This window comes from Penicillium psychrosexuale, assembly GCF_028828465.1.
Source record: "Penicillium psychrosexuale strain IBT 29551 chromosome Unknown utg000002l, whole genome shotgun sequence".
Taxonomy (NCBI): Eukaryota; Fungi; Ascomycota; class Eurotiomycetes; order Eurotiales; family Aspergillaceae; genus Penicillium; species Penicillium psychrosexuale.
In genome coordinates this window covers 5,408,582-5,425,770 of record NW_026643187.1, presented here as the reverse complement: position 1 = coordinate 5,425,770, position 17,189 = coordinate 5,408,582, and the positions used below count along the sequence as shown (strand labels likewise).

The 17,189-nt window shown below is 50.4% G+C and overlaps 7 protein-coding genes across 7 annotated transcripts; 3 read left to right on the top strand and 4 right to left on the bottom strand.

The window, feature by feature from the left end:
* Positions 1-252: 252 nt before the first annotated feature.
* On the bottom strand, positions 253-3,222 carry chsA (uncharacterized protein; the record flags this gene model as incomplete). Its single annotated transcript, XM_057184132.1, has 5 exons — positions 253-267; positions 325-834; positions 885-1,286; positions 1,337-2,959; positions 3,022-3,222. The coding sequence occupies 5 exons, from the start codon at positions 3,220-3,222 to the stop codon at positions 253-255; spliced, it is 2,751 nt and encodes a 916-aa protein (XP_057045582.1).
* Positions 3,223-4,479: 1,257 nt separating this feature from the next.
* Positions 4,480-5,148, top strand: ltpA (tyrosine protein phosphatase LTP1; the record flags this gene model as incomplete). The annotated part of the gene is made up of 2 exons (XM_057184131.1): positions 4,480-4,540; positions 4,595-5,148. 2 exons carry the CDS (start codon positions 4,480-4,482, stop codon positions 5,146-5,148), a joined length of 615 nt encoding a protein of 204 aa, XP_057045581.1.
* A 240-nt stretch (positions 5,149-5,388) lies between these two features.
* On the bottom strand, positions 5,389-6,132 carry N7518_003203 (demethoxyubiquinone hydroxylase family protein; the record flags this gene model as incomplete). Its single annotated transcript, XM_057184130.1, has 1 exon — positions 5,389-6,132. One exon carries the CDS (start codon positions 6,130-6,132, stop codon positions 5,389-5,391), a length of 744 nt encoding a protein of 247 aa, XP_057045580.1.
* A 443-nt stretch (positions 6,133-6,575) lies between these two features.
* N7518_003202 (RNA polymerase-associated protein) lies at positions 6,576-8,545 on the top strand (the record flags this gene model as incomplete). Its single annotated transcript, XM_057184129.1, has 4 exons — positions 6,576-6,778; positions 6,839-7,587; positions 7,638-7,777; positions 7,826-8,545. The coding sequence occupies 4 exons, from the start codon at positions 6,576-6,578 to the stop codon at positions 8,543-8,545; spliced, it is 1,812 nt and encodes a 603-aa protein (XP_057045579.1).
* Positions 8,546-9,192: 647 nt separating this feature from the next.
* Positions 9,193-13,189, top strand: N7518_003201 (uncharacterized protein; the record flags this gene model as incomplete). Its single annotated transcript, XM_057184128.1, has 2 exons — positions 9,193-12,062; positions 12,115-13,189. 2 exons carry the CDS (start codon positions 9,193-9,195, stop codon positions 13,187-13,189), a joined length of 3,945 nt encoding a protein of 1,314 aa, XP_057045578.1.
* Positions 13,190-13,640: 451 nt separating this feature from the next.
* Positions 13,641-14,783, bottom strand: N7518_003200 (3-hydroxyacyl-CoA dehydrogenase family protein; the record flags this gene model as incomplete). The annotated part of the gene is made up of 6 exons (XM_057184127.1): positions 13,641-13,932; positions 13,989-14,115; positions 14,171-14,197; positions 14,247-14,412; positions 14,465-14,650; positions 14,706-14,783. 6 exons carry the CDS (start codon positions 14,781-14,783, stop codon positions 13,641-13,643), a joined length of 876 nt encoding a protein of 291 aa, XP_057045577.1.
* Positions 14,784-15,638: 855 nt separating this feature from the next.
* Positions 15,639-16,616, bottom strand: N7518_003199 (uncharacterized protein; the record flags this gene model as incomplete). The annotated part of the gene is made up of 1 exon (XM_057184126.1): positions 15,639-16,616. One exon carries the CDS (start codon positions 16,614-16,616, stop codon positions 15,639-15,641), a length of 978 nt encoding a protein of 325 aa, XP_057045576.1.
* Positions 16,617-17,189: the final 573 nt, after the last annotated feature.

The following is a 17,189-nucleotide window of genomic DNA, read 5'->3' as shown; positions in this document are numbered from 1 at the left end:
TGTAAAGAAAAGACCAAACCAGACGGATCACGATATCATGTCATTCCGCATGTCACAAAGGACGAAAAACACATCGCTGGGAAGTCATCAAACATATTACATTTCCATTTCCATTTCCATTTTCATTTGCGTACCAGACCGGGCCCGCCGTGGTATTGTAACCAAGACCAAATCCGGATAAAATCAGGGGATATATGAAAACATAGCATTGGCGCAAAGGAACACAATCATCATGTTTAAGAGCTCGCTGAATCAAACGCCACGGAACTAGAATATAATGTTAGTACGTGATGAAAAAAAAACCTTGCAAGGAAGACAACTCACCATACGAACAACCAGATACCACATTGCACCCATAAACTTGAACATTGAAAGACCAGCAACACTCCAGAGAACAACTTCCATGTAAATCATGGAGCGTTCGGTCTGCGCATCGTCGGAACTGGTAGTGGATGTGTCGTCGAAGGTTTCCAAACCGGCAGCGCTCAGAACAACGGCACCAAGAGCAAAGTTGCAGAATACCCAGGCGAGCACGACGGCACTGCGGAATCCCTTGTAGTAGTCGGCTTGCTTTTCTTCCTCGGAAATAACTGTGATCTCCTTGGGGGGCTTCATGGAGAACTTGGCAAGCTCCGCATCATACTGGTCGTTCAGATCGCCGTCGTCCTGTGGAATGTTGACGTCGACCTTACCGCCGGGCTTGAGGTGCGCGGAGGGCAGTTTCTCGGCCTTGTCATCTCCCTTAGTACCCCATGTGATATCGTGGGTGTTGCAGAAGGCGTAGATGTTGAGGACGTTGATGTAGGTTGGCGTGAGCAAGATGTATTGAATGAACTGGAGGATGTTAGAAGATTCAACAAAATTAGATCCATATGGTCACTTACACTAGTGAACATGTGCCATGGGTCCAGGAAGATGAATGAGGCGAGGAACCACATGACATAGGTCGATCCAAGGGAGACGATGATAGAAAAGAACGTCTTATTGGTGAACAGTTGGCTGACCGTAAAGGTGTTCGATTCGACCTCTGTCTGGATTGATTTGACCGTGACGAAGACGGCAGCGAATGCAAGGTATATCATGATCACAATCCAGAAATATACCATGGTCATGTAGAACTTGTTTGATCCGCCGGGTCGATTACCGAGAGCTAGAACGAAGCACGTAACGAGAGTTGCCAAGTATAGCCACTCAAAGACAATGCCGAGAACTTTGCCAGCAGTACCCAGTAGATCATCTGAGCCCAAATATGTTGTCAAGATGTGGAAGACCAAGAAGAAATTACCCTGCGCAGAGTGTTAGCATATATTAAAAAAAATGATGGGGAGATTCGTACAATTCCGAACCACGCGAAAATCATCGCAATTGTCTGATAGACGAACTCAATCATCAACATAAACTTGCGAATGAAGCTGTGATCACTACGGAAGATCTGGTAGAAGTGGGTAATGGCGTAAACTGCAGCGAAGAAACTGCCATTCAGCCAACGACGACGCTGGAGAATGAACTCGGCCATCTGATCAGGCACGTCGGTTTCACCAGTCGATGACTTGACGTACTGAAGAAGCCATCGGCACTTCCGCTTGGAGACAATCTCGAAGCACAGGATTCGATCCTCAGCCAAGTACATATTGGCTGTGAAGATACCGGCATTGGCACCGTGCATCTTTTCGCCTAGGAAGTATCGCTCTAGTGGACCTTGTCCGTTCTTGTCGTTCTGGAGTGCGACAAACCGGTAGGCGGAGAATGCACCAGGCAGCACAGTAATGAAACCGAATGAAGACTCAAGCGGTTTATCGAGAATGTTGCTGAGCTTGTATTCGAAGTTCTGACCAGCCACCAGCGGGTTCAGCAATTTCTTGCCGTGAGACAGCATGACCTTGATCTCACCACATGCACCACCGCACATAGGCTCGACATCGAAAGCCTTCCAGAGGTGATAGATCGAGTCCCTACCAGGTTTGGTACCCGCATCCAAAAGGACACAGATGTTGGGATCCAAGACACGGCCGAAAGCTTGGAAGAACCATCTATGAGAATTGATTTTCTTCTGATTTTTTTCCTTCAAGCAGAAAATCAGCTGCACAGGCGGCCCGGATCGAGGCTTGAGATGCACCTGTGTGCCCTTTACCTCCAATCCAACTTGAGTGGTGTACTCGTAAATATGCGCAGTCACGTCCTTTCCGTTGACTTGTTGCTTCGCAATTCCGTCCTGGTACACACCCAGGGCTGCCAGCACAGCGCGCGTCCGGGGGTTGATCTTGGCACGACCGTCGCTAATGATACAGACTACAATCTTCTTCCACGAATCCTTGCCCCACGTTTTGCTGCTTGTGCGCGAACACATGTGATCAATGTTCTTGAACACACCGGACATTGTGCGCGCGAAAAGGAAGTCATCTTCATTGTACATGGTCACGGCAATGAACAGTTCGGTGTTGCGAGGCTTTGCGAAAAGCTTCTGACGGAGGGTAAACCGCTCTTCGAAGAAATCAGCAGGATCGCATGTCGCTGCCGAATATCGCATGTGCGTGAATTCATCGCGACCTGGGGCCTCTGCGTGGGGTATTTGGCTGAGCAGTCGCGGCGCAATGGGGCAATCAAGGACGAGGTTGCCGTTGAAAAGTTGGACTTCTTTCACCGTCTTCCAGCGGCGAATAGGCGCTGGGCTGGGCGTCGGGCGCGGTTCATCATGGAACTCGGTGTACGGGTCCGGCCCGAAGGGGTTTTCGCCCGTTTGCAGGATGGGCTGGTCAGCTTCAAAGGGAGTTTGTCCTCCCTCTGGGTACTGGCCTAGATCATAATCATCGTGTGGGGTGTGTGTCGGCTCGTAGGGTTGGGTATAGTAGGCGTCGTGATGGGCTTCAGGGTCAAGCGAATACTCGTGACCAGGATAGGGACGTTGTGCGTCGTATGCGGGATGATGGCCATAAGAGCTATCAACATGTTCGACCGAGTACTTTTTAGGTAGATAATCAGTACTGATTGTAGCAATTTTCGCTCTTATCTCGTAATACTCACAGTAGGTTGTTCGGCCAAGCGATCACTGGATGGCATCACAAGATGCGACTGGGGCGCATATGTATATGGGTTGTCCGAGAGCTGGTAGCCAGGTTCCAATGGTTGCCCTGGGGAAGGAGGGCGATGGCTGTATCCGGTGAGATGGGAGGGATGCAAGATAGGCGAGGTATGCTCGTCTCCGAACGGGTCTGTTGACGGCATTGTTAGTTTTGCGACGTAGAAGATTCCTCAATAAGGGCTTGAGTAGCAATGATTTGATCGCGCAAATCGTACTGAGACCATTGAATCAATGACCAGCACTGATTCGGCAGTTCAAAAAGATGGAGAATACGCGGGGAAGCTGAAAGAAAGAGAAATGGAGGAGGAAAGGTCCAATAAAACTAGAGAAGCACTGACCGGCGTCCACACGATTGTAGGCCATAATGCTGGGGCCTTAGAATGGAGTTCAGCGAAATTATCCCGCCCCAAGTGCGTAACAGGGTTGTTGGAGATTGCGCTAGGAGCGCTGAGTGGGATTTAAGCGTCAGCGGGAGGAATCACTAGTCCAATTGACGTATGCAAGTTCTCGGCGTTGTTTCAGAAGGGAGATCGCAAGCGAAATTCGATATAAGGAGATGATACTCCGTATATGTATTTTGGGTTGTCACAAGACCGCGCGGAGGGTGAAGAAGAACAGCTTTAAAAAAAAATGTGGAATAACTCCGGCTTGGCCGCACTGTTGTTTACGACGCCTTTGATTCCGGCAATGATGGTGGATCTGGGGCGAATCAGATGTGTCTTTGCGGCTCCGCACTGCCTTGTGTGCCTTGTGGAGATACCGTACACTGATTAGGCCTGTATACACCGTAGAGATGTCGGGGGCAGGAGGGGGGAACAGATTCTTCCGATTCAGAAATAAAAGCCCTAATGATATTGCAATTCAGGAACCCTGGATGTGCTGAAACCAGTGAGCCACGGGTTGTTGAAGAGGAGAAACTCCACGAAACTCCACTTGGACGGTGTTACTGGGCCAACTGACTGGAACTCAGCCACACGGGCTTGTCACTTGTGGCTCATCCACCCTCAGCCATCAGTTTCTTTTTTTAGATCTGAGGTCATTGGAGGTGACATAGTGGGCTACTGTCTTTTCTTTTTTTAATTGGAAGAAAAAAATAAAAATAAAAAAGACAGCTGCCAATCTACAACTCATTTCTTGCTTGTTCCTGCTTTATGATGTACAACATATGTGTAGCAATGCAAGTCAACGTCGAATGAAGACAACGGTTGTATATCCATGGCTCTCCCAGGGGTGGAGACCCCAACCAGGGTCTATGTCCCCCGCCTTGCACCCAAACTCGACCCTCATGAAAATTGTATACTGTCGCCTGCTTTGATTCTTAGTTCTGCATATATTTCCTTGCTCCGCATATCTTGAAAATCTTAAAATCAAGATTCCATTGTCATCCCTGCTACCCCACCATGGCTTCCGACTCGAATGCGCGGCCTGCTAAAGTGTTATTTGTCTGCCTGGGAAACATCTGTTCGTCATCAACTCGGTTCTTCTCCGCTATTACGACATGCTAATCCTGTCTAGGTCGTTCCCCCATGGCCGAAGGAGTGTTCCGTAACCTGGCCGGCGCCCACCCCTCCATCGGTGAGATTGACTCCGCTGGTACAGCCGCCTATCACAGCCTCGAACCGCCCGACTCCCGCACCATGGCTACGCTGCGCCGCCATAAAATCCACGATTACGAGCATGCCGCCCGAAAAGTGACAAGGGAAGACTTCCTCACCTTTGACTACCTCCTCGCCATGGACAAGTCCAATCTCCGCGAGCTGCAGGATGTGCGCGACTCCGTCATTGCGACTCTGCAGAGGAAGACAGACAACAAGCCAAGTTCAAGGAGGACGCGGTCGCATGTGGATGCTGCTATCGGTACATACGGGGCGGATGCGAAGGTTGCTGAGGTGCGATTATTTGGCGATTTCGGCAAGGGTGGAAAACTGCACGAGCGCATTGGCGGTGGTGAGGTGGTGAATGATCCTTACTATGGGGGTGCTAATGGATTCGAGGAGGTCTACCAGCAGGTTGTGAGATTCACCCAAAACTTCGTGGATTACTTGGGGCGAGAGCTCATTGATGAATGAGCGGTGCTGGCCACACACTGGGGATAAAAGTCAGAGACCATGAGCCTAGCGAAGGCGGTTATTTATTGATACCCTGCGGCGAGTGATAGATTAGATCGGGCACATAACCGGCAATTAGAATGTACAATGTTTAGTATAGCAAGCAATACTGAGAGAAGTAGTCGGTATAGTACATGGTCCTAGACGGCACAATATATATATGGCAGGGCAACCCCAGCACATGCGTTCCAAATTACCAGATCAGATCTTCTCGCTGATCTTGATAGCGGCCCTGCATCCAAAACGAATGACATCGACGAGCGGATCGTAGGGCTTCGCTTCCTTTGAATCGTTGGCCACCGCATGGTCGAGATGTTCTAGTTCCTCGTCACGAATTCTCCGGAATGTGGCCAACATTTCCTTGAGTTCCTCATCCAGCTCCTCCCCTCGCTTCTCGGCATCAGCCTCCCAGGACAAAATCTCTCTTACTTGGTCGTTGTAGTGTGATCCAATTTCAGTCTCCACGGCCTCAGTGCACGCCATCGCAGCTTCGCGACCCAATGCCGCAGTCGACCAACCCAAAAATGTGGCCGCTACCTCCCATGCCGGATACATAGCAGTCGGACGGATCTGGTGCTTGGCAATGAGATGGTTGAAGGTCTTGAGGTGCCCTGCTTCCTGGTCGTACATGTGTTTCATCAAGGGTCGGAGGTGCGGGTATGAGCGGACGATCTGAGGCGTTTGCGCCTTGTAGATCAGCGTCGCGGCGAGTTCGCCGGCTTGATTCACTCGCAGGGCGCCATCCATGAATTCCCGTTGCTCTTTGCTGAGAACATATAGAGGTTTGGAGCCGCCGGGGGTGCCGGCGGTAGTTGACGCCTGCCGACATTGGCCATGCTTAAATGTTGACGGCACGAGGAAATCAAGGAAAATGGGAGTGGCTGCCGATGCAGAATATCGGCAATGCGACAAGGCGCTCCTGCGCAGAATAGGTAAAGACAACATCGAGGAATTAAATTAGGCTACTAATGAAGGCGATTCGAGGTACGAAGCTCGGAGGTCGCGCATTCGTCGCTTAGACCGCCTTCTCGCTACCGCGCGCCTAATATCGGGCTTGGCATTGAACGTCATGAAGTTGACGGCTAAGGCCAACTTGCGACGACCATCGACGTGCTTTTTTACGATATCCTCCATTCCGTACTCCCTTTGTCCCTTATACAGAGAGTCTGTCAAATTTGGGACATTCCTTCATTCAGAACAGGCATTTTGGGCCACCGTTCGCCCCTCTTGCCTACTTCTCCATTTTTGGAACGACTCCTGGAAAGGAGGGAAGAAGTCTATAGGAGTACGAATACTCCTATTGTCATAGTGCTGTTGAATGCCTGTTGTTATAGGTCTCATATTGATTGAGTTCTGTTGAGAGGGTATAACTGCGTTCGATATTCACAATGGCAGACGATTTGGATGCCGAGCTGCTCGCGTTGGCGGGTGACTCTGAGGAGGAAACTTCACCACCCCCCAAATCACCAGCGCACTCAGCTTCTTCACACACCCAAGACCGTACTTCACCTGCAGCCATGGGTCGCAAAGGAACTGTTAAATCAGTGGGCCGCCGATCGCGCAAGCCCAAGGATGAATCCGAGGGTGAAGTGTGAGCAGTGCCCCTCCATATTGATAGCCAAGAGTCTCATTGACCTGACAATATATCTAGATCTGACGATGGATCTCGTCACTCGCTTCAGTCCGCCCCCATGTCCGAGTCCGAGTCAGAGGCCGACAATTCGGATGACAACGATGCGGATCGCCCCATTTTCCCATATGAAAAGTTGTACTACTCGGCCCAGGATAAGAAGGACATCATGGCCATGCCTGAGATCCAGCGCGAGGAAACCCTGTCCGAACGTGCCCAGCAAGTCGATCGCCACAACCAAGATCTGGCTCTACGCCGCCTTCTAGCATCTCGCTCGCGCGAGGAAGCACGAGCAGCCAAGAAAGCCAAGCGAAAGGCAGGGTCCGCCGGCTTGGACGACAACCAGCGCAAGAGCTCGCGCCAGAAGACCACTCTTGGTGGTCGCAAAGTAGGAGAAACGTCCGGAGCCATCGAGGCCTACAAGCGCCAGCGTGAGCAAAAGGGCAAGCGGGATGAACTTCGTCGCCGAGACCCTACAAAGTCGCGCCGCCGTTCGCGCTCCATGGGGTCTGATATTTCGGATGAAGATGCTGATGCCGAGAGTGATCTTGAATTGGATGACCGCGTTGGCCAGTCTGCTGCGATTCCCAAGGATGACCCGCCCGCCGAGCTTCGCGAAATTCGACGCGCTCAAATTGGACGTAATAACTTTGCCAAAGTTTGCTTCTACCCTGGATTTGAGAATGCTATGATTGGCTGCTACGCTCGGCTGAGCATTGGCCCGCACCCGGAGACCGGCCAGAATGAATATCGCCTGGGCCTGATTACTGGTAAGAACTTATGCTGCCTCGCTTGTTTGTGCGCGCTGACATTTCCCTAGGAATCTCTCAGGGCAAGCCGTACGCCTTGGAGGGCGAAAACGGCCGCTCATTTGTCACGGATCAGTATGTCAAGCTGGCACATGGAAAGTCTGTCAGGGACTTCCCATTTGTCACTTTCTCCAACTCTCCACTTACTGAGGTTTGTTCCTTCCCTTCGAAGCTTGGAAGCCAACTAACAGTCAATTAGGCCGAGTACCGCCGTTACGTTCAGACTCTCGCTGTTGAGGATTGCAAGCTGGCTACAAAGGGCAAGGTTGAGTCCAAGGTCGCTGATATCAACCGTCTCCTCAACCATACTTTCACTCGGGAGGAGTTGAACGAGAAACTCCGTCGCCAGGGTGCTTTCGACCACAAGAAGAACGTGCTCAACCGGCTCGAACTCGAAAGAAACCTAGAATTCGCCAAGGTCAACGGAGACATGGAGGAGGCCGAGAAAATCGACGCAGAACTGCAGAAAATGGTCAATCCGACCCTATCCTGGGGAACAAGCCTTGTCAAGAAAGAGGTCGATAGGGGTCTATCGGAAGCCGAACGAGTCCACTTGATGAACCTTCGCAACCAGAAGCTTAACATTGAGAACGTTCGCCGTGCTCAGCTGGAGGAGAGAAAGGCCGCTAGAAAGGCAGCCGAGGCTGTTGCACGTGGAGAGGCTGCCCCGAATCCCTTCATGCGCGTGCGAACCGTGGCGAAAACTCACCACGATGTCAACGGAACACCCAAACCCGCTGCTGCCGACGCCGCTCCTGTGGACAATCAAAAAGATACCCCCGCAAAAGCCGTGCAAAAGGGAGCTTCCGCCCCTCGCATAACTACAAAGAAGCCCAAGAACGGCTTCATGATTACTTACCGCAACACCGATGACGAGAACATTGCAGCGCTGGATATGGACATCGACATCGAGATCTAGTCTGATTCGAAAATGCCGTCTTTTCCTGCTCTTCAGTTCAGTCTGTTGTTTGGTGAACCGATTTACTACGTGTGAGAAAGATTCTCTGGTTATGAGATTCCATTATTCCCCGAACAAGTGTACATTTCTTTCCGGTGACTGGCCTAAAGCCTTGCCCGAATTGTATTGTATCTTTGCCTTGTTTTTTGTTTTTCCTTGCGCGATTTTTGAGGAGTCCATGGGTGGTCTCGGCGTCTATTCAGAAAATGGCATCAAGCTTGCAGCATGAGCAATACTCCGGTCGATGTTAGGAGCGCAGCATTCATCTACCGGAAGAGATAATTCGAAAATAATAAAAACCCGCAAAAATAGATTAAAAAGAGAAAATATCATTTGCAACTCATCTCCATAATCACTGTAACAATAAATATCCATAATCAATTAACGTCCGCTTGAGAGAAATGAGGCGATAAGTAAGATAAGGTCACGTGTATGACCTAGCAACGCGAGGAACGCGCCTCGCGTTCAGACTATGTGCCCTTGAACCTAGCGTCCACTCCACCTCATTCTGAACCTTGGACGTCTTAAGGATTGCCTCCAAGTACAATTGATATCAGTATGGGAATTAATTCCTAAGACACACCATAATTCACCATAATATTCGCGCCATGTCCTCGCCATCCACACCACGGTCGACGCGTTCCGTGTCGCCCGCGGGCGATTCGCCGAACATTATCACTCCTGGCCAGAAGATCAAGGCTATGATGGCGGCATTCGATAGCGATTCGGAGGACGATACTCAAATTGCCAAGTCAACAGATGCTGTCTCGAAGCTTGATCTAGGCCGTGGGTTAGTCCGGAACGCTAATGCACGCGAGAATGACCTGTTGCACGACTCAGACGAATCAGCCAGTGCGGATGAGGTTTTCCGACCAAAAGGCCGTATGGCTGCTCGTTTACAGGGTAATGCCAGGTCAGCTGAAACTGAGGACGGAAATTCTGCATTTGCCCGTGTGTCAAAGGCTTTCCGATCAGAAAAAGAACAGGGCGAGAAGCCACAGCAGACAGAACCACAACCTACACCCAGCGACGAATCTAGTGATGATGATCTACCTACGGCCGGTCCGAGGAGAAAGCACAAATCCACAACCAACTCCCCCAAGCCCTACAACAGAACGAGCCAAACCCCTTCCCGTTTAAGAGCCGACTCTCCTCTCTTTGTATCCTCTCCAGGCGAACCGCATGACGATCCACACACCGAAAACGAAGACACAGAAAATGCGGCAGGGAAGAAGCCTAGAGGAAACGCCCGTTTCCTGTCTCTTGTTGCCCAAAAGCGCAAGGAACGTGAGGAGCGCGAGAAGGCCGATGCCGAAACCAAGAAGGCCATCCGAAAAGTTCAGCTGGAACAGTTCAGCTCACAGATAGTCTCAGGCGAGGAGAGCGGTGCTGATGATCCTCGTTCTGCCAGCAAGCTCTCCCAGAAGGCTCGTCAGCCCCGGAAAGCTAGCAAAAAGGCACTGGATGAGATGAAGCAGGAGACTCAGCGAATGAGCCGTAACATGCAATTAGCTCACCAGGCCAAGACAATAAAGAAGATCACCAAGGAAAGCCTCTTCGCAAAATTCAACTTTATGCAACCCGATCCCCCGGTCGAGCAGCTCGCGGCAAACTCATCGTCAGCGGTCGGATCACAAAATTCCTCTGACGGAGAACTACGCAACAAAACCGAAGACACTCCGCATACTTCTCCAGTTCTCGGCCATTTGGATGCCACTAAGTCGACCGCTAATTCTGAGCATGCTCAAATTGAAGCAACGGATGTGGATATGGATATGGATACGGACAATGAAGATTTGCCTGATCCGAACGTCCTCATGGCGCCAAATCAGTATCCTGAATTGTTCGAGGGCCCTCCAGTTCAAGATGTCTCGGCCTCTGTACCCGAATTCAAATCCGAGGGTGCCGAATCGAAGAGAGTTTTCCGAACACTGACACAACGACCTATCCGCGTGCTGCTTTCCAGACAAGAGGTTGCTGCGCACCAGAACGACGCAGACGATTCCGATAGCGATCTTGAGGTGATAACATCCCCTGGCAAGTGCCGTGGCATTGCCGCGTTCGAAAACTTGCCTACCAGACAGGCACAGGAAGACCCCTCTATGACCAAGCTCAAGGCATTGGCACACCTGACATCTCCTACCCGAAAAATGGCTTCCATGAACTCCGCAGAGCTTTCCGCAAATCTATTATGGCGGGCCCGACAGCAAGCGGCCAAGGAGCGCCAGGAGCGGCTGGATGAGCTCAGGTCCAAGGGAGTTGTCATTGAAACAGCCGAGGAGCGTGCAGCGATGGAAGATGATATGGAAAACCTTGTCGAGAAAGCGCGCAAGGAGGGAGATGAAATTCGCCGACTAGAGAAAGCTGCTTTGAAGAAGGCCAACGGTGACGACGATGAAGAAGGGGATGATGACTACGAGCTTTCCGGCTCTGATGAGGAGGGTGATGTCGAAGCAGACGATGAAGATGACCAAGAGGAAGAAAACGAGCGCGTCAATGGTGGCGGGGATCTCGGTGAAGAGGAGGCCGATGAAGACAACGATTCGGCTGATAACGAGAGTGAGGTCGCTCCTTCAGATGCAGAGAACGAGATGCCTGCCCTGAGACGGAAGCGACGAACTCTAGTAGTTAGCGATGACGAAGATGATGATCAACTACAAGCACCCTCAACGCCTGTGAGAGCCCCGAGTTTTGTCCCGCAATCCGTCGAACGACCCAACTTCCTTGGCATGGGCACACTAGGCGATATGGCCCTAGGTCTCACCCAGGCATTTGCCTCCACATTGGATGGCAATGGCGTTGGCACCCAAGAAGAATCTGCCACCATACCATTCTCTCTCCCAGACCCTGGTCAGCCTGTTCCTCAACTTCGAAAGGAGGATTCGGAGGTTCTTGTTCCGGACAGCCAGCCGCAGACCCAGGATAAATACTTTATGGAGACCTACACGCAGAGTGTGACCCGAGTATCGGAGTCGCCTGCGCCATATGCCTTCTCGGAGTTTTCCCAATCCCAGCTGCCCGACCCAACCCAGGATGAGGGCTTTGTATTCTCACCATTCGATCCTGCAAAAAGATTCAAGGCTACCCCACCCATGTCTACCATCGACACGGTCCTTGTGGGTCAAACTCAATCGCCCATTGCTGAACGCAAGCGCAAAATGTTGCGGCGAGGACGTGCAAGCGAACTTCTTCAAGTCGAGAATGATAACGAAGGTGACTTTGAAATCGACGCCAACGCTTTCAACGTGATGAAGAAAGATAAGGCTGTAAAGAAGAATCATGCTATGCAATACGACAAGAAAACCAGCAAGGCGAAAGATATTATCGATGAGGCAGCCGAAGAATCTGAAGATGAGTACGCAGGCCTTGGAGGTCACAGTGACGAAAGCGATGGCGAAGAAAATGCCATTGATCGCCAAATGATCAATGACAACAGTGGCGAGGTGGTTGATGAGAAGCAATTGGCCGCACTCAACGCGTACGTTAAAACTTGATATATTTTCAATGAGAAGATGCTAACATTATTATAGGATTCACGACCGCAACCGCGATGAGAAAGATGTCGCCAAATTGATGAGAGACATCACCACTGGAGCCCTCCGTCGTCGCAAAAACGTGGATGACGACTTTGATCTTGATGACTCGGATGATGAGCTCCTAGCTCGTCGTCGTGAAAAGCAGCGCGAGTTCGCTAAGATGCGCCGCGCTCTGCTTGCAGACGAGAAAATCGGCGAGATTGCCGACAACCCCAAGAAGGCAGCATTCTTCAAGGCAGTTGAGGATCGCGAAATTGATGATGACTTCAATATCGACTTCTTAGAGGAAGAAGAGAACGGCTCCCAAGCAGAAACTCCGCAGGCTCCCGTTTCAGGAGAGCAGTCGAATGATGCGACGAGCGATGGTCAGAGTCGCAAGCGCCCTCTCGAGCCATCAGCTGAAGATGCAACCAATCGTCTGCCGCCTCGCCTCCGTCGCACCCCTGCCAGCGCAATGTCGAAGAAACCAGCCACAATAGCAGAGATCCGCGAAACGTTGTCCTTCCTCACTGAAACCTTCGAATACGACTCCTTCCAGGACGATGCTTCACTTGATGAGGCAGAACACGAGCAAGGAGATGATGAAACTCCCGGCGCGGAAGAAGCCCAAGCCGATGACGATCAACCGCAATCGGATAATACCTTCATCAAACCCAGCCACCCACGCCGCACGCGCGGAGTCGTGGTCGACCGCCTTGCACTCCTCCGACAAGCATCGTCCAACTCCGCCACATCCACCAACTCTGGTCCTGCAAACTCCAAGCTTGCATTCTACAGCGGCAGCGGTGGAGAGGGTCATATTGGATTCCGCCCTCCTCAACTTCTACGTCGTGTTACATCTGGCTCTTCATCTTCCAGTAGTTCGACCACCTCCAACCGTGTCACCAAACCTGCAGCTTCGGGTCCTAAGAAGGGCGGTGCCGTCAACTCATACACAGCTGCGCGTGAGCGTGAGCGTGAAAAGGAGCTCCGCATCAAGCAGCGCAGCGGGGGGTCCAACATTGCCAAGTTGCTGGGTAAGCATACTGGTGGTGGTTTGGGTGCGTTGGATAAGGGCCAATGGGACTGAGTGGATGATGAATTTTGATGTCTTTCTTTCTGCATGGGCACGGATTTGCCTTGTTATGTTATGATGGAATGGAATGGGATTGATTTCCCGGGGTTAGGGTAACATGGATTTGGGCATTAGGCGTTTTGTTCATGATAGATCCGCTACATAGTCATTCAATCAACGATTTAGCTTGCATAATTCTCTAACGACCTTTCTAAAGGCGAGAAAACTACGTATTTCTCTTTCTGCTCTATAACGAAGAAAAGCAAAAAAAAGATGTGCATCATCCGTGAATCGAACACGGGCCTCGTCGATGGCAACGACGAATTCTACCACTAGACCAATGATGCTGAGGTACCAAGCGGATCTGAGAGCTGATTCGATGGTTATAGTGGGACTTCACTATTAAGTTATAAGAGGGCATTTCATATCAAACGATGGAATGGATCAATATAGTCTATAGAAACATTCACTTCTTTTGCTCTTCATAGTCGTAAAATCCCCGGCCATTCTTGACACCCAGACTTCCACCTTGAACCATCTCCCGAAGGTAGTCTCGCGGCTCTGTAGGAATCCCGCTCCGAGACTCGGCGTAGTGATTCTCGATGTCCAACACCACATCCAAGCCGACAACATCCATCTGTTCACATGGGCCCTTGGGCGTCTTCAAGACGTCTTTGAAAATAGCATCGATTTCTTTGGGTGTGGCAACACCCTCGGACAATGTGAGTAGAGTCTCTCGCTTGATAGCAGCCCAGATTCTTGAACATTGTTAGAAACCTGGTCGTGTAGTAATAGAGAGAGAAGAATAACTCACCTGTTGTATATATAGCCGACAGAGTCTTTCTTGACGTAGAAAGGCGAGAACCCATGTTCTTTACATTGCTCCAAGACGAGCTCAATCAGCTTAGGATCGCTATCCTTGTGGCCCATGATTTCAATTGCTGACTCCCAAGTTAGCAATTTGAAGAAAAGGCTATAATTTGGAATAGGCATTACCGGATGTTTCTGGTGGCCAATCTGACACTAGGTATTAGCGAAGTATTCCATTTAGCATATAGTCATAGTCACCTACAGCAGTGCGCGCTCATAACTCTCTTGTTGTTCTTCAAGCTCATGCCCTCGATAATCTCAAAGATTCCGTAGCTACTCGAGTTCGAAGCAATAATTGTGCCTTCGGGTGCAAGCTCATCAAGTTGAGTGATAACTTTTCGCTTAAGGTCCAAGTTCTCCGGCACACACTGTCAAGCTGTGTCAATGGATGAGTCCTATCGGTAAAGAGTCAAGTCGTACCTCAACAACGAGCCATGCATCTTTCAGTGTAGATTGCAAAGAAGAGGGCTGGGATGTCTCAATCTTCCCCCAATCCCCTTCGTGGTTGGTAGCATCCGCACGAAGTTGTTCCACGTACTTCAGACCATCTTGAAGCTGTTGCTCTTGGGGATCTACCAGACGGACGGTGCCGCCTCGGCTCGACCACTTCAACACGTTAATACCAAGACAGATGTTAATGGTCTTGAATATCAGCACTTACCATGTGCGCAAGACGTCTACCTTGAGTACCAGCTCCGATGATTACAACAGACCCCTGTGGCTTTTGAACGCCTTCCATCTTGAATGTCAAAGCAGAGTGGGACTTCCGCGTCGAGTTTTAGGGCTGCGATAAATTTCGAGGTAATGAAGCAGGACCAATTCGTGAACCAGGACGGAGTTCCAAGCGCAGTTCGGTGTCTTGTCCGCACCGGATATGCGGGGTGTACGCCGTGCGGGAATTTGATTGGTTGTGTATATGGCGGACCTGAACTAGCCATTTTCGGTATCGCCTTGTATAAAAGAGCAGCTGATCTCTATCTTGAATGGAGGATGCAGCCTCGCAAAGAAATGGAATAGCTAACTAGATATACAATCTTTTTGAATATAATTTTTCTATCTAGATATCCACCACATAGTTACTTCCTATTACTTTGTGCTCCTCCACAGTAATAAATAGAGCAATACAACCAACCACATTGACGTCAACAAATCGAGCGAGGCCGTTCGGGCAGCTATTTTCAATTGATTTCGGTGCTGTAGGCAGTCCGAAAGAATAGACCCTGTCGTGGATGCGAATGAACCAAGCCCGAAACCGGCATGATTTTTGAGGCTGGCCTCGAGATTGCGCTTTGAGTGTTTGTGGAGAAGCAAAACCATCCAGGTCATCGGTGCCAGGAAGCTCTAATGTAGAGAAAAGCGGTGTGGTGTGTTTCAGGAAGTGAAGCATCATGCTGAAGCCCGAGGGTGAGGAGCACAGACGCATGGTCTGTCAAGGATTTCGTATGTTGTCGCTGTATCAGTTTAGGGCATGTGATGTTCCCTAGAGCTCGGGGAACTTCGTAGGTATTTCCCTGACTTGTGGTTCGACATGAAATTGTCCATGATTGACTTTGTTCAAGTTCAACTGTTAATCTGCTCGCTGTGGCCAGTGCTTTTATGGAAAAAGCTCCAATTTATCTGCAAACTTCAGGAGATCTGGAAGTTCCTTCGAGTCAAACTCATTGGAACTAACATGATCTCGAACAAGCAAGTAGCTCTCCCAGCCTGCATCCCTTGCAGCCTGAGTATCCTTTTTAAAATCATCCCCCACATGCACGGAGCTAAATTTGGTTCTGCTGGTCAACCATGGGCGGGCAACCTTTAGAGCCTGCCGTCTCGCCACGTCAAAGATCAAGCGATGAGGTTTCGGTTGACCGGCCTCATAACTCGTAATGACCATATCGATATCGAGGTCTAAGTTGCGGTTTGCATGATCTTTAACGTGTTCCCCGGCAGCATCGTTGTTGATACTTCGTCCCTCAAACCCAGGAAGATCCATACTCGATCGATCCTGGTCGGCGCGCACATCACCAACTGTCAGCCCCAACGACTTCAGCACAGCGGGCACCCGGTCATCCGAATTCGATACCACGCCCACAATGATCCTATCAAACGACCACTTATGCGCGGCCTTTAGTTTGCGCATTCGGCGGAAGAAGGGTAGCACATCGTCAAAGAGCGCGTACCCCTCGGAACCAGCAAATCGATCTAGTAGGGCTTCCACCATGCGATCAGGGATATGCTCTTCTGGGCCTCCGGGGCGCGTCTCTCCATCCTCAGCAGCCAAAACACGCTTGAAACTCCCTCTGATCACCTCCTCCCACCACTGCCTCGGCCCCCCGTATTGACCTCGAAGAGCTTCCGCGCGACCGTAATTCGGGTACTGATGCGACTGCGCACGAAAGGTGTCCCGGAAGGCGGTTTCAAGTTTGTCCGGGGTGACGGCAGTGCGCGATAATCCGAATTGGTGCGCGGTCGCGGCATATTGCTCGGGGACGGGGAGACGCGGGTGGAAGAGGGTGCCGAACGCGTCGAAGGTGAGGAGAAGAGTGCGTGAAGATGCCGGTATAAGGCGGCCGGCTGACCCCGCCATTTTGTTCCTAGAGGAGAGTGATCTCAAGCGTGATCTCGCCTTGGTCGGTACAAGGGATGTTGGAGATTGAGCTCCCGCAACGGTTGGCCCCACTCTTTTGTTGACCCCCTCTTCCCCATCTTGTCCCATATTCAAGCGGGAATTTACAAAACCCTCAATATCTCAATGTGTGTTGCTGACAATAGCAATAAGTCCGTATATATTGATCACTGTCATAGTTAGAGACTGATTATGGACTTGTTCAACTCAAACCACAAGCTCATAGCATATGACGTCATGTTCTATGCTATACCTAGTGTATGTCTCCAACTAGTTCTCTGTTGATTGAATTGAGTCAGACACAAGCCCGTACTCATTGAAAGTTATGGTGGGGAGCAAGGCTTTAGTCGAGACGTACAGCAACAAGAGCCTATACAGTGAACTTTGGAGATATATATCTCAAATCCTGGTTTCCTAACAAAGGTAATGATCACGCGAGCTTATAAGCGGCCCTCCACTCATATTTCTAAGTTTTACATTGATGCCTGCATTATTAGCAATAGCCGATTATCTGTCCATTTGCCGATATTCTCT